A 16,621-nucleotide genomic window follows, 5' to 3' on the forward strand; every position below is an offset into this window, starting at 1 on the left:
CACACACACACACAAATAAAATTATTGATTTTAGAGAAACAGGAGAGAGAAAAATGTTGATTTGTTGTTCTACTTAATTATGCATTCATCGATTGATTCTTGTATGTGCCTTGACATCGAAGGCACAAGCCTTGGTGTATTGGGATGAGCTCTAACTAACTGAGCAACCTGGCCAGGGCTTGTAATCCATTTGTTGTCCTTAATAAGCCATTGTAATCAAACCAGTATTTTTAAATCACTTCAAAATTCATCCTTCATTAGTTCATTAAAAAATATTTAGCCTGACCAGGCAGTGGCGCAGTGGATAGTGTCGGACTGGGATGCAGAAGACCCAGGTTCAAAACTCTGAGGGTGCCAGGTTGAGTACAGGCTCACCCGGCTTGAGCCTGTGAGCTCAAGGGTCGCTAACTTGAGCATGGGGTCAAAGACATAACCCCAAGGTCGCTGGCTTGAGTAAAGGTCACTTATTCTGCTTGCTGTAGCCCTTCAATCAAGGCACATTTGAGAAAGTAATCAATGAACTACTACGATACCGCAAGAAAGAATTGATGCTTATCGGTCTCCCTTCCTGTGTGTCTCTCTCCCCCTTGCTAAAAAAAAAACCAAAAAAAACCCCAGAGATAACTCTGTCACCTATGAATACAAAAATTCAACAGTTAATGTTTAACTTCTTCAAATAAACATCGCAATACCTTCGTAAGATATACAATATTATATTCTGCTTTATTTTTCTAAGCAGTGTTATTCTTTTTGTTTTCAAATGTATATTTGACTGTGTTTCTTTTTTTTTTTTTTTTTTTATGTGTCTGAGACTGTCTTATAAGAAACTTGCTGAAGGTTACAACAGGTATCAAATGGCCAAACTAGGATTTAAAGCAGATTTTGTTAGAGGAAGGACAATAATGAAAACAAAAAACCAAGCCTGTGTTGTCATATGTACAATCAGAATTTTTATTTTATTTCAAAACAAAGAATGACAGTAACAATAATACAAACCTATTTGGAAATATTCACATCTGGTCACTGAGAAATGGGAGAACCTCCACACTGCATTAGTGGCCATCCAGTTTGTGAAGAGCCAGAGGTGGAGGTGCAGTTGAAGGAAAGTCACCCGCAGTGCACATACATTCATACTCTCAAGTGTGGGCTAACCTGGACATTTACTCAGACTGTCTTAAATGTGGGCTACAGGGAAGGCTCAAGTGCCCTTAGCGCATTTGACATAACACTATGGTAACATGGTAATGAGTAAATTGACATGGTAACAGGAAAAAAAAAAAAAGGAAAGAAAAACAAAGTATGAGCTGACCATAAATTGATTATGTACTTCAACTAGAAAATAATCGTTCAGGAAAAATCCTCTTCCAGTAATGAGGTTACAAATTCCAAGTTAGCTATGAACATTCTCCTCTGAATTTTTTTAAAGCTATGGCTTAAACAAAATAAAAAAAATCTAAACATCTAAAATCTCCGAAAGAACAAAATGGAGAAAGAAAACCAAAGCTTTACCAAGAGCCAATATTTTAAGTTGCTCTCCCACCAGTTGAGTGGTAGGAGCACTTAAAAAAAAGAAAAAAGTGAGCCCCCTATAATAGATAGAAGTTGTTTGGTCTAGTGAGGGGAAGAGAGGATTGATTTCTGCAAACAACCTTCCCTTCTCTGGACTCCATCCAAAATCAGAACCCATCAACCACCTACCATTAACTACAATACCCAACTTAGAAATAATCCTAGATTTTAAGTAATACTACAGATAAGCTCAAACAAAAAAAATAGTTCCAAAGGAAACCAGTAGCTTCTTTACACAGGCACATGACTTTTCTGAGAAACTGAACTTGAGAATTTCCGTCCGAAGGACAGACACTGTTAAGAGGTAGTGCAAACCTCACACACATCGCACCCCCTCCCAAACGCATTACCTGATGCCTGAATTCTCCCCTCCTGAGACTGACCTCTCCAGTATCAAATCTTCCATCCTTGAAACTTTTTAAGCACTTCCCTTCCAACCTCAATTTCCTTATGTTTTCATTATTTGGTAAAATTATACTTAAAAAAATAAATATTTATGCAATAAAATAAGATAAATAAATAAAACTCAAATTAATGTGCTCTGCAGAGCTGCATGGAAGTGAGGATGGTGCCCGTGAGTGACCCCTCTCTGTCTTCCACACTCACGTGTATCTGGTTCCTGGGGAGTCTGAGGTGAGAAGCTCTCTCCCCTATGTGCCCCCATGAAGAAATGTTAGAACTTACGGAAGGAAGAGCTGGCAAAGTTGTGAAATGCCAAGTAGCTAATCCTTCCTGAAATGAAGGTAGGTTTACTCGGTTTCTCCTAAAGGAAGAGAATGTCCAAGAAATAATGAAACGTATAAAAAGCCAATAAAGATACAACTAACCCAGCACTGGGTTTCCCTGAGTGCTCACGGAGTGTGGGGGTGAGAAAAGAATCAGCTAGCAGCATTCACAAGCAGTCCTGGGTCTCTCCCCTGGTCAGGGAGATGCTGCTTTTCCACGTTGGGAGGGAGGTGGGAAATCATGGCTTAGGAATCGGCGGAAGTCTCCTTACTAGGCTGTGCTCTGTTCATCTCCACAGCGGGGCCTCCCTGGGCTCTGTCAGCCTCCTGTGCCTGCCCTTCAAAGCTCCGGGTAATTTCCTCAAAAGTCCTGCCACGAGTTTCAGGGACTTTGAAGAAGGTGAACATCAAGAAGGCCATGAGGAAGCCGGTGAAGATAATAAAAATGTAGGGTCCTAGGTGGGACTACCAAAGGATATAAAATAAAAAAGCATTGATATAAAGATCTGGTCTCTGACAAACTCCAGTTTCCCTTACATCTATATGTCCAATAGACTTTAAGCCATAAACCTTTTATAGCAGTGGTCCCCAACCCCCGGGCCGCGGACCGGTACCAGTCCGTGGGCCATTTGGTACCAGTCCGCAGAGAAAGAATAAATAACTTACATTATTTCTGTTTTATTTTTATTTAAGTCTGAATGATGTTTTATTTTTTAAAAATGACCAGATTCCCTCTGTTACATCCGTCTAAGACTCCCTCTTGACGCTTGTCTCATAAGTTCAACAATTATATTAAAAATACCACAGTTTTTACGCTGGTCGCATAATTTTATTTTGTGCATTTATCTGTCCCACCCTAAAGGCCGGTCCATGAAAATATTTTCTGACATTAAACCGGTCCGTGGCCCAAAAAAGGTTGGGGACCACTGTTTTATAGTTAATGAGAACAGTAAGGTTTCTGCACAGGTCTGTGTATGATTCCATCACTAACTTCCTGTATTGTTCAGCACTTTTGTCACTCCTTTTCCATTCATTAAATTTAGCTGTTTCCAAATACCTAGAGTGTTTTAGGATTTTTGATTATCACTGTTCAAATCTAGGTTTATTATGAAGTACTCACAGAAATAGGAAATGCCTTGCAGATGTCCACTGCAAGTCCCTTTATCCAAATCGGCTCCAGGTCATTTTATAATAGGACCCATGTCATTCACTAACATCCTATACTTTGTGAGCCTTTAAGATCATGAAGCCAAAATGCTAATTCAAATGATGGCTTTTGAGTATTGGTTTGAAATCCTTTGAGGCTTGATTTATTACTATCATTCTTTTTCTAGGTAAAACTGTGCCTTTATCTTTTTAGACCAGTGGTCTTTTAGAAGTTCCCTGCTTTATACTCCTCCTTCAATCTTTTCTGTTCTCATTACTTCTTTTCCTATGTCATTAGAAATAAGGGTGAGGGGGGTCTGGTGTAAAGCCCTTGAGATAGAATTCTTCCCGGTGTCAGTAACCATATGGTAAACATGGCGTAAGTGGCTGATTGCAGTATGGGCTATGGCTTCTGCTTTCGTTCACTTACTTCAGCGAAGGGGAAGAGCAGTGCAATAAAGAAGTTGGAGGTCCAGTTGGAGCAAGCAGCCACTGCCATTGCAGCTGGGCGGGGCCCCTGGCTGAACAGTTCGGCCACAATAAACCAGGGAATGGGGCCTGGGCCAATTTCAAAGAAGGCCACAAAGATCAAGATAGCTCCAATTAAGATAAAGCTCATCCAGTTATATGAATTCTATAGGGGAAGGAACAGAAGAAAAATCATTATTAAATAGAGCATGCCCTTGGCAGGATCCAGCTTCCCACAGATGAGTACTGACTGATACCAAAAGCTTCTCCTTTCCTATGGCATAGTGGGGTTACTGAACTTAAGAGTAAAAAATTTTGGGGTTTTGAATCCTAGCTATGTTATCACATATATATCATTTTTACAAAAATCATTTCATCAATTGTAAAATGGAAATAATTGCGTCAAAATTATTAAAGTTATTTATTGATTTGAGAGAGCAACAAAAAGAAACAATTTGTGTGTGTGTGTGTGTGTGTGACAGAAAGAGAGAGGGACAGACAGACAGCAAGGGAGAGAGGTGAGAAGCATCAATCTTTGTTGCAGCACCTTAGTTGTTCATTGATTGCTTTTTTTTTTTTTTTTTTGATTATTAATCCTTTATTATTATACAGCTTAACAGTGGAGTAAATTACTGTTTATGGGCAGCACATGTATGGAAATTTTGATGGTGGCAGTTTAGATTAAATTTGCAGATGAAGTTGAAAAGCCCCCCTTTTTCCTTGAACATCAATCAGTGTTTGGTGGTTTCTTCTAGCAAGTCTTTTGCTTCATTTATTTTGGTTGCTAAGTATGGAGATCCACCTTTATCTGGGTGATTCAAAATCATGATTCTCCTGTGAGCTGTTCTAATCTTGGCCTTGCCAGCAGATGGGCTTACACCCAAAATAAGACTAGCTTCTCGCCTACTCATTTTCTGTTCAAATCCTCCTTTATAGTAGGATGAAAGGCTAGAAGTTGAAATCTTCTTTGCAGCCTCTGTGATTACTTGTTCTAGAGGTTTCCAGACCTGAAATATATAGCGACCTGCAAATGCAATCGCTGCAACACCCAGTCCTACAGCTATCAGGCTTCTTGCCAGACCCTGGTCGATCTCCGCGTCTGGCCATTTGGCCGCCGGCGGCGAGTACTCCGCGTAGCGCAGGCCCTCACCCACGGGGGCCACGCCGCCAAAGGCAGCCATGGCAATACGGCCGAGGGAGACGCCGTGCTCCTCCGATTGCTTTCTAATATGTGCTTTAATGGGGGGGGGGCCTACAGCAGAGCAAGTGACTCTTGCTCAAGCCAGTGACCTTTAGGCTCAAGCCAGAGACCATGAGGTCATGTCTATGATCCCACGCTCAACCCAGCGACCCCATGCTCAAGCTAGCAACTTTGGGGTTTCGAACCTGGGTCCTCTGCGTCCCAGTCCGAAAGGCTATCACTGAGCTACCTGGTCAGGTGAGAAACATCAATTTGTTGTTCCACTTATTTATGCATTCACTGGTTGATTCTTGTACATGCTCGGACCAGGGATCAAACCTACAACCTTGGCATGTCGGGACAATAACCAACTGAGCTACCTACCAGGCCAGGGTCAAAATTATTTTAAGAATTAAATAGCCTGACCAGGCGGTGGTGCAGTGGATAGAGCGTCAGACTGGGATGCCAAGGACCCAGGTTCAAGACCCTGAGGTCGACAGCTTGAGCGCGGGCTCATCTGGTTTGAGCAAGAGCTCACAAGCTTGGACCCAAGGTTGCTGGCTCGAGCAAGGAGTTACTCGGTCTGCTGAAGGCCCATGGTCAAGGCACATATGAGAAAAGCAATCAATGAACAACTAAGGTGTTGCAACAAACAACTGATGATTGATGCCTCTCATCTCTCTCCATTCCTGTCTGTCTTTCCCTATCTATCCCTCTCTCTGTCTCTGTAAAAAAAAATTTTTTTTTAATTAAAAAAGTTTAAAAAAGAATTAAATTAAATAATGAATTTTATAAGCTATAGGTTATATAGATGTAAAGATTATAGCAATTTAATTACCTCTTCTTGGCAAACTACTTTTTTTTTGTTTTAAGTTTTATTTTTTCACTTTAGAGAGAAAGGAAGGGAGAGAAAGAGACAGAGAAACATTCATCTGTTCCCGTATGTGCCCTGGTCAGGGATCAAACTGGCAACCTTTGTACTTCAGGATGATGCTCTAACCTAGGGGTCCCCAAACTTTTTACACAGGGGGCAGTTCACTGTCCCTCAGACCGTTGGAGGGCTGGACTATAAAAAAAAACTATGAACAAATCCCTATGCACATTGCATATATCTTATTTTAAAGTAAAAAAACAAAACGGGAACAAATACAATATTTAAAATAAAGAACAAGTAAATTTAAATCAACAAACTGACTAGTATTTCAATGGGAACTATGGGCCTACTTTTGGCTAATGGAATGGTCAATGTCCGGTTCCATATTTGTCACTGCTAGCCATAACAAATGATATGACGCGCTTCTGGAGCCGTGAGGTGTGCATCCTGCATCACCGGAAGAGTACTGTACGTGAGCGCCACCGCACTTTGCGGCACCGCCACATACAGTACTCCAGGAGCACAGGATGTGGATAAACCAATAAAAGAGGTGCCCCTTCTGGAAGTGCAGCAGGGGCCGGATAAATGGCCTCAGGGGGCCACATGCGGCCCACGGGCCGTAGTTTGGGGACCCCTGCTCTAACCAACTGAGCTATCTGGCCAGGGCAAGAACTACTTTTTCTTAAAACTCTGCGCATGCTGCTGCTCCTAAATCTGGCTTTATTGATTGCAGCCTCAACTATTCACCCACCACAGAGAGTCAACTATAACCTCTCTTTCCTTCCTCCCTTTAGTTTACTCAAAGAACACTCACCTTTAATACCAAGGAAACAGACATGAGGGAGGTACAAAAAGCCATCCCGCCAAGGCCAGTCATAAGTAGAGTCCTTCTTCCTGCTTTTTCCACCAGAAACAGCTAAAAGAAGAAATATAACATGACATTTCTGCTTTCCTTTTCATGAAAACACTGTGAGCTACCGGAATCTGCCTTAACAATAGCAAGGTACTTGCTATAGTCACACTTTCCCTTTTTATCTTATACAATCCCTCCTATAACCTCCCTCTTTCCCATCCATTCCATATGTGCTTGAAAAAAGTGAAGACTACTTACACCCATTATTCAACATCTCTTTTCCCCCGGAAGAAGAATTGAACAACAACAGTAGGCTTAAATAATGGAAGTACATACAACCCATCTTTGAACACGGGTAGCAAGAAGTCCTCTTCCCCCTAACCCGTCCCCACAAAATGATCAAACCATCCAACCTACAGACACTACAGTGAAGATGGTATTAACCACACCAGCACCAATGGTGGCATAGATGGGCTCCTCAACACCTGCATCTTTAAAGATTCCTGTTGAGTAATAGAACACCTGGGAGGAAACAAAAGAAGATGCAACTTTAAAGTAGCACTTGTGCATGGCAGCTGAAAAATAGGCCCTACTTGCTATTTTGAGTACGAGATGTATTTTGCAAAATGCTTTGTTACAAAATGATTTAATTAGATCGACCAAAGATTGATGAGGAAACACCAGGGCATAAATCAGTATTTAAAGAGGTGGGACAACGGTGTTCTTCAGAACCAAATATTTTATCAACAATGGATAGGAGGTATAGCAATATTCTCTCTTTTCACACCAAGACTCAAAAGCAGAAAGCTGATATTTGCATAGAATATAAGAGCTACCCGCAGATTACTAGCTTCCCGTCTAGCCCCTGCTCTCAACTGTCATTGTTTTGATTCTAGATGGAAAAAAATGCATAGAACGGTATGATTATATCAGTTTCAAGATGCCAGTGTGCTTTTGGACCTCATATTTCCTGACTGTTCTCCAGGACTTTATACTGATTTTATTTATGTATTTATTTATTTACTTATACACTGATTTTATAATGTAAAGTCCCAGAGAAAAGCCAAGGCATATAAATTCTTGGTTATCTACTTTGGGTTGTATGACTTAATTATCACTGGTGACATCATATAAGACAGATCAGAGTTAAAGAGGGCTGGAAATTAAACAGTGGTAAAAAAAAATATCGTGTTGCCCTATATATTGAAAAGTCTAGAACAGGATGTTAACCATCTCTTCCAAGATTAAAGGTGAAAAAATTTTCATTTTTATTTATTTTTGCATTTTTCCTCATGGAAAACAAGTACTATCAGTATCATTTTAAGAAATAAAACTGACCTGTGGTGGCACAGTGGATAAAGCGTCGACCTGGAATGCTGAGGTCACTGGTTTGAATCCCTGAGCTTGCCAGGTCAAGGCACATATAGGAAGCAATTATTGTACTACAAGTTGATGCTTCCCACTTCTCCCTCCTCTTTCTTTCTCTTCTTCCCTCTTTCACTCTCTCTCCTCCTCTAAAAATGAATAAAAATCTAAAAAAAATAAAAAATAAAAACGCACAAACAAATAAAACCAAAACCTAGATAATCAACATTTTCTGAGTGGCTGCTACATAGCAGGCGTTGTGAGGAACTCTACGTAAGAAGGTGAGCTATTCAGCTCAGGTCAGGGGTTGTAACGGAGGTATTTCAGAATGCTTTGGACACAAACGCCAATACTCACGGCATTGATTCCAGAGAGCTGCTGAGCGAGCTGCAGCATGATGGAGATCAGGATGGGCTGCTGGTAATTCCGGACCCTGAAGAGCTCCAGCACAGTGACTTGCTTCTCTTGGGCCATCCTAGCACTCTCATCTTTCATCTCCTGGAGCTCCTGAGTCACGTCCTGGGTGCCCCACAATCGCTGGAGGACTGGTGAAGAGAACAAAGAGGAAAGGAGACAGATAAGGCGCTGTGCCCACATCCATTTTTCTCATAAGACAGCTGGGGAGAAGCCACCGGAGATGAGCCCTGGACATGAGCTAATCAATCAACATCCATGTCTTATCTTCTCATCTCCTTCTTTAGGAGTTACAAGTCCCTGATTTAGTAATCAGAAAACTCCTCACTTGGGTCTGAGGGGCAGGGAAAAGAGATGACAAAAAATAGATCCATCCAATATCATTATCCTAAAATAATCCAGAATCCTACAATTTCTGTAAGTGAAACTGTGAAGGATACTCACTCTTCTTAGCCTTGTCTTCTTCCTTTCTGATAATGAGCAAGAATCTAGGGCTTTCTGGGCAAAATAAAAGGGCTATGCATTGTAGGATAGCTGGAAGGATGGGGAAGCCCAACAGCACAGGCCAAAGATCATCAGTCCCTAAGATGACGTTCAGACCAAAGACCTAGAAACCAGAAAAAGATAATACTATAAACCTCATATTTTATAGGCCACATATTGATTAAAAACAAACAAAAAAGTTCAAAAAATTATTCATTCTTTTATCACAGGAAAAGATAAATGCTTTTTCTTTCTTTCTTTCTTTTCTCTACCCTGCTTGCTTCTTCAGCTTGTCTGTGAGCTATAATAATAATACCTGAAACATATATAGTTGAATATGCCAAATGTGCTTTTGAGTACATTATGTTAACTTTTTTTTTTTTTTTTTTAGTGAGAGAGACAGAGAGAGGGACAGATAGGGACAGACAGGCAGGGAGAGAGATGAGAAGTATCAATTCTTCATTGCAGCTCCTTAGTTGTTCACTGATTGCTTTCTCATATGTGCTTTGACGGGGGGGGGGGGACTACAGTAGAGCGAGTAACCCCTTGCTCAAGCCAGTGACCTTGGGCTTAAGCCAGCAGCAACCTTAGGCTTCAAGCCTGTGACCTTTGGGCTCAAGCCAGCGACCATAGGGTCATGTCTATGATCCCACACTCAAGTCAGTAACCCCGTGGCTCAAGCCGATGAGCCCAAGCTCAAGCCTGAGACCTTGGGGTTTCGATTCTGGGTCCTCTGCATCCCAGTCCGATGCTCTATCCACTGTGCCATCACCTGGTCAAACTTTATGTTAACCTTTTTAATGGCCCTTGACACTAAGACTCATAATACTCCTTAAATTTAAGTTCCAAATAAGTACCTGGGATACCAGAATCCCAATGACGATGGCCAACTGGTGGAGAGTGCCAAAGGCCCCCCGCAGGGCAGTAGGAGATACCTCTCCAATGTATACAGGCACAAAACCTGTGCTGAGTCCGCAGAAGAGGCCAATAACCAACCGGCCCAGGATCAGCATTACAACGGACTCCACTAATTTGCACAATCCCATAAGGCCGCCACCGATGATAGCCAACAGATTGACAATAAGCATTGAATTGCACCTGAAAGTTTAAGCAAAGGCAAGGCAAGTTAGAAAAACAATTCTGGTCTTTCCCCTTCTTTCCTTATTATACTGTTCCCCAAGCCCAAGCTCATAAATCTCTTTTGATTTAACTTTTCCACTTTTAGTGTGTGTGTGTGTGTGTGTGTGTGTGTGTGTGTGTGTGTGAGAGAGAGAGAGAGAGAGAGAGACAGAGACAGGTAGAGAGGGACAGATAGGGACAGACAGGAAAGGAGAGAGATGAGAAGCATCAATTCTTCATTGCAGCTCCTTAAGTCTCTTTAGTTGTCGTATGTGCCTTGACGGGGGGGGGGGGGATTGGGGGGAGCATGGGACTACAGCCGAGCCAGTGACCCCTTGCTCAAGCCAGCGACCTTGTGCTCAAGCCAGCAACCATGGGGTCATGTCTATGATCTCATGCTCAAGCCAACGACCCCAACCCTGAGCTCAAGCAGGAGACCTCAGAGTTTCAGACCTGGGTCCTCTGCATCCCAGTCCAATGCTCTATCCACTGTGCTACTGCCTGGTGAGGCCAAAAAGGAGAATCTTAAACAAGTTATCTAAGTGACTTTTAGGCATGTAGAGGTATGAGAACCATTGATACTGGTTATCTCAACTAGAAATGTTCTGGGATAGAAAGTGGAAAAGTTAGGCCTGACCAGGGAGCGGATCAGTGGATAGAGCATCAGACTGGGATGCAATGGACCCAGGTTTGAAACTGGCTTGAGCGCAAGCTCATCTGGCTTGAGCACAGTCTCACCAGCTTGAGCAAGAGGTTGCTGGCTTGAGCGTGGGATCATAGGCATGACCCCATGGTAGCTGTCTAGAGCCCAAAGTCGTTGGCTGGAGCAAGGGGTCACTCACTCTGCTGTAGCCTCCTGGTCAGGACACATATGGGAGAGCAATCAATGAGCAACTAAGGTGCTATAATGAAGACTTGATGCTTCTCATCTCTCTCCCTTCCTGTCTGTCTGTCCCTCTCTCTGTCTCTCCGTCTCTGCCGCAAAAAAAAAGATTCTCCTCTTTTAAGTTGTAGTTATAGCCCAGCATTTTAGAAAGCAGTTTATTTTTAATTGAATTTATTGGGGTGACATTGGTAAATAAAATTATATGGGTTTCAAGTGTACAATTCTATAATACATTATCTGTATACTGTGGTGTGTATTTAGCATCCCAAATTCAGTCTCCTTCTACATATTAGCTGTTTATCCCTCTTTTACCCTTCTCTGACTCCCCCCACCTTCCTTTACCTCTGGCAATCACCATGCTAGATAGTCTGTGTCTGTTTATTGATTTCCTTTTTTTTTTTCATTTTGGGTATTTTTTTGAAGTGAGAAGCAGGGAGGCAGAGACAGACTCCCACATGTACCCTACTGGGATCCACCTGGCAAGCCCACCAGGGGGCGATGCTTTGCCCATCTGGGGCATTGCTCCGTTGCAATCGGAGCCATTCTCGCACCTGAGGTGGAGGCCATGGAGCCATCCTCAGCATGTGGGCCAACTTTGCTCCAATGGAGCCTTGGCTGCGGGAGGGGAAGAGATAGAGAGGAAGAAGAGGGGGAGGGGTGGAGAAGCAGATGGGTGCTTCTCCTGTGTGCCTTGACCTGGAATCGAACCCGGAACATTCACACACTGGCCTGATGCTCTACCACTGAGCAATCTAGCCAGGGCAGTTGATTTACTTTTTGCTTAATCCTTTCTCCTTTTTCACCCTAGCCCCCCAAAACCCTTCCCCTCTGACAACTAACAGGTCATTCAATATCTGTAAAATCTATTTCTATTTTGTTCATTAGATTTCACATATGGGTGAAATCATATGGTACCTAGTCTTTCTTTGCCTGACTTATTTCATTTAGCATAAAGCTCTCCAGGTCCACCTATGCTATTGCAAAGGGTAAGATTTTTTTTTTTAATTTATTTATTAAATTTAATGCAGTGACATTAATAAATCAGGGTACATATGTTGAAAGAAAACATCTCTAGATTATTTTGACATTTGATTGTGCTGTGTACCCCTCCCCCAAAGTTAAATTGTCTTCTGTCACCTTCTATCTGGTTTTCTTGTGCCCCTCCCCTCCCCCAACCCCTCTCTCCTTCTTCGTCCCCTCCCCCCTCCCCCCACCCCCCACCCCTGTTGCCATCACATTCTTGTTCATGTCTCTGAGTCTCATTTTTATGTCCCTTCTATGTATGGATTCATATAGTTCTTAGTTTTTTTCTGATTTACTTATTTCACTCTGTATAATGTTATCAAGGTCCATCCATGTTATTGTAAATGATCCGATGTCATCATTTCTTATGGCTGAGTAGTACTCCATAGTATATATGTACCAAAGCTTTTTAATCCACTCGTCCTCTGACGGACACTTGGGCTGTTTCCAGATCTTTGCTATTGTGAACAATGCTGCCACAAACATGGGGGTGCATTTCTCCTTTTGGAGCCATTCTATGGTGTCCTTGGGGTATATTCCTAAAAGTGAGATAGCTGGGTCAAAAGGCAGTTCGATTTTCAGTTTTTTGAGGAATCTCCATACTGTTTTCCACAGTGGTTGCACCAGTCTGCATTCCCACCAGCAGTGCAGGAGGGTTCCCGCAAAGGGTAAGATTTTAGCAAGCACTTTAGGCCAGTAATTCTCAAAGCAGTACATTTATAAACATATTTGACTAGAAATTTTTTAGGAATAAAAATTGTCCTACCTAGCCCTGGTCAGGTAGCTCAGTTGGTTAGAGTGCCATCCTGATATTCTAAGGTTGCAGGTTCAATACCCAGTTAGGGTACACACATGCAAGAATCAACCAATGATGGTATGAATAAGTGGAACAGCAAATCAAAAGTTTCTCTCTTGCTCTTTCCCTTCCTCCTCCTCTTTAAAAAAAAATAGCATGACCTGTGTGGTAACACAGTGGATAAAGCATTGACGTGGCATACTGAGGTCACCAGTTTGAATCCCCAGGCTTGCCCGGTCAAGGCACACAGGAGAAGCAGCAACTACGAGCTGATGATCCCACCCCTACCCACTTCTCGCTCTCTGCCTCTCCTCTCTAAAAAATCAATAAATAAAATATTAAAATAAAATTGTCCTACCTCATCCTAGATTTATTAAATCATTAGGTGGGGTGGGGCCGAACAATTCCTGTTCTAAAAAGTCCTGTAGCCACTGTGGGAAGCAGTATGGAGCTTCCTCAGAAAAATTAAACACAGAACTGCCTTTTGACCAGTGATTACACTTTTGGGAATATAGTCTAAGAATCCCAGCCCTGGCTGGTTGGCTCAGCAGTAGAGCATCAGCCTGGCGTGTGGAAGTCTTGGATTTGATTCCTGGTCAGTACACACAGGAGAAGCGACCATTCGCCACCCCTCCCCCTCCTTTTTCTCTTCTCCTCCTGCAGCCATGACTTAAATGGTTCGAGAAAGTTGGCCCCAGGTGCTGAGGATGGTTCCAAGGCCTCGTCTCAGGCACTAAAACAGCTCAGTTTCTGGGCACCAGAGCAATGGCCCAAGATGGGCAGAGCATCAGCCCATAGGGGGCTTGCCAGTGGATCTGGCCAGGTACATGTGGGACTCTGTCTCTCTGCCTCCCCACCTCTCACTTAATAAAAAAAAAAAATCCCAAAACACTAATTTGAAAGAATATATGCACCTTCATGTTTTTGCAACATTATTTATAATAGTCAGGATCTGGAAAGAGCCCAAGTGCCCATCAGTGGATGAATATATAAAAAAGCTGTGGTACATTTAGACAATGGACTGCTATGTGGCTGTAAGAAAAAAAAAAGGATTGCCTTTTGCAACAACATGAATGGAGCTGGAGATTATATGCTAAGAGAAATAAGCTAGTCAGAGAAAGGTAAATACCATATACTCTCACTTATATGTGGAATCTAATAAAATAGAAACAGATGCATGGACACATGGAACAGACTGACAGCTGTTGAATGAGGGGATGGGGGATAAAAGAAGGTAGAGGGATTAGCTAAAAACATACATAACACATAAATACAGACAACAGTGTTATGATAATTAGAGAGAAAGCAGGGTGGGAAGGTGGAGATGGGCAAAAGGGGGGAGATGGGGATGAAAAGAAACTTTGCTTGTGGTGGTAGGTGCGCTATACAGTGTGCAGACAATGTTTTATTGAGTTGTACACTTGAAACTTGAATGATTTTTGCAAACCAATGTCATCCCAATAAATTCAATTAATAAAAAGAAAATAAAAATACATAAATTTAGTGTTGCCAAATAAGTAAATAAATGAAATCATGTAATATAAATTCTTAGTTTTTCTAATGTCTTGGTCAACCACTACTGTTTGGTTTTTTTATTCAGTCAGAGGAGGGGAGGCAGAGAGACAGACTGCTGCATGCACCTCAACCAGGATCCACCCGGCAAACCCACTAGGGGTGTTGCTCAGTTGTTCAGCAACTGAGCTCTTCTTAGTACTTGAGGCAGAGGCCTTGGAGCCATCTTCAGCGCCCAGGGTCAACTCACTCCAATTGAGCCATGACTACAGGAGGGGGAGAGAGAGAGAGAGAGAGCGCGCGCAAGAGAGGGAGGGGTGGAGAAGCAGATGGGCACTTCTCCTGTGTGCCTTGTCTGGGAATTGAACCTGGACATCTACATGCCGGTGTGACACTCTACCACAGAGCCAACCGGCCAGGGCCAATTATTATTTATAGTTCTTTTTTTCATTCTTTGGTTTTTTTGTTTGTTTGTTTGTTTTTGTGACAGTCAGAGACAGAGAGAGGGACAGATAGGAAGGGAGAGAGACGAGAAGTATCAATTCTTTGTTGCAGCACCTTAGTTGTTCATTGATTGATTTCTCATTGTGCCTTGACCAGGGGGCTACAGCAGACCTAGTGACCCCTTGCTCAAGCCAGTGACCTTGAGCTCAAGCTGGTGATCCTTGCTCAAACCAGATGAGCCCACGCTCAAGCCGGCAATCTCGGGGTTTCAAACCTGGGTCCTCTGTGTCCCAGTCTGACGCTCTATCCACTGTGCCACCACCTGGTCAGGCTCGTTCTTTTTTATTTTTAAGCACTCGGCCACTTGCAATCTTGTGACTTGTAAAGTTCACTTAAGGAGGAATTTCAAAATTCTTGAAAATATAAAGTAGTATTTAGTTTGGGGAAAATAAATAGAAAGCCCTCCAGGTGATTTAATATAAGCTAAATTTTGAGAACTATTGCCCTAAGCACTTCTGACATATATAGCTGGTCCATGAGCACACTCAAGAAATAATTTTGGACAAATGCTTCTTACTGCATTTAGTTATTTATAATGTAGTTGTTTAAATAGATCACCAACATACTCATGATGATAGATTATTATTTTTTTTATCTTTTAATTAATTAATTAATATTTATTTATTTTTTTACAGAGACAGAGAGTGAGTCAGAGAGAGGGATAGACAGGGATGGAGAGAGATGAGAAGCATCAATCATTAGTTTTTCATTGCACGTTGCAACACCTTAGTTGTTCATTGATTGCCCTCTCATATGTGCCTTGACCGCGGGCCTTCATGAAGCAGACCGAGTAGCGGGCCTTCAAGCAGACCGAGTAGCCCCTTGCTAGAGCCAGCGACCTTGGGTTTAAGCTGGTGCGTTTTGCTCAAGCCAGATGAGCCCGCACTCAAGCTGGCGACCTCGGGGTCTCAAACCTGGGTCCTCTGCATCCCAGTCCGATGGTCTATCCACTGCGCCACCGCCTGGTCAGGCGATGATAGATTATTTAAGATAAGTTTTTCTACATCACAAAAACAAATTCATGCAAAATGCAGTCAGTTTCAGCTCTCCTTTTCCAAGCTAGACTGTGGTGATGTAATTAACAATTAGTATTGATAACTAGCATCAAATAACAAATTATTGCATTTATGCTCTAAAAACATGGCAGAGCCACTGAAACAGTTGATAGAAGACTAAAATAAAAGATTAACAGTGAAAAATTACTAAAACTGTTGGGAAGAACCAGCACTCTGAGACTTCCATGGTGATTCTTGACTGAGGTGGCCTACTGGAATTACTTGGGAGCTGTGTGTGTGTGTGTGTGTGTGTGTGTGAGAGAGAGAGAGAGAGAGAGAGAGAGAGAGAGAGAGAGAGAGACAGAGAGACAGAGACACAGAGAGAGGGACAGATAGGGACAGATAGGAAAGGAGAGAGGTGAAAAGCATCAGTTCTTTGTTGTGGCACCTTAGTTGTTCATTGATTACCTTCTCATATGTGCCTTGTCTGGGGGGCTCTAGCAGAGTGAGTGACCCCTTGCTCAAACTAGTAGCCTGAGCTCAAGCCAGTGAGCTCAGGCTTCAAGCAAGCAACCTTTGGGCTCAAGCCAGCAACCATGGGGTCATGTCTGTGATCCTATGCTCAAACTAGCAACCCTGCGCTCAAGTTGGTGAGTCCGTGCTCAAGCCAGTGACCTTGGGGTTTCGAATCTAGGTCCTCTGCGTCCCA

General features: G+C 42.5%; 1 protein-coding gene and 1 pseudogene across 1 annotated transcript in view; both read right to left on the reverse strand.

The window, feature by feature from the left end:
* Window positions 1-976: 976 nt before the first annotated feature.
* LOC136384999 (solute carrier family 2, facilitated glucose transporter member 3-like) overlaps window positions 977-16,621 on the reverse strand; it is a 28,910-nt gene continuing 13,265 nt past the window's right edge. The window contains exons 5-11 of the mRNA XM_066355717.1: window positions 9,935-10,175; window positions 9,039-9,201; window positions 8,538-8,725; window positions 7,233-7,337; window positions 6,777-6,878; window positions 3,871-4,074; window positions 977-2,759 (exon numbers count right to left, since the gene is read on the reverse strand). Of these exons, the coding sequence (XP_066211814.1) occupies window positions 2,541-2,759; window positions 3,871-4,074; window positions 6,777-6,878; window positions 7,233-7,337; window positions 8,538-8,725; window positions 9,039-9,201; window positions 9,935-10,175 (1,222 nt within the window). The 3' untranslated portion in view covers window positions 977-2,540. The remainder of the gene's footprint in view (window positions 2,760-3,870; window positions 4,075-6,776; window positions 6,879-7,232; window positions 7,338-8,537; window positions 8,726-9,038; window positions 9,202-9,934; window positions 10,176-16,621) is intronic.
* Window positions 4,476-5,116, reverse strand: LOC136389383 (dnaJ homolog subfamily C member 15 pseudogene; annotated as a pseudogene).

The sequence above is a fragment of the Saccopteryx leptura genome, chromosome 1, assembly GCF_036850995.1.
Source record: "Saccopteryx leptura isolate mSacLep1 chromosome 1, mSacLep1_pri_phased_curated, whole genome shotgun sequence".
In the NCBI taxonomy this organism is placed as follows: Eukaryota; Metazoa; Chordata; class Mammalia; order Chiroptera; family Emballonuridae; genus Saccopteryx; species Saccopteryx leptura.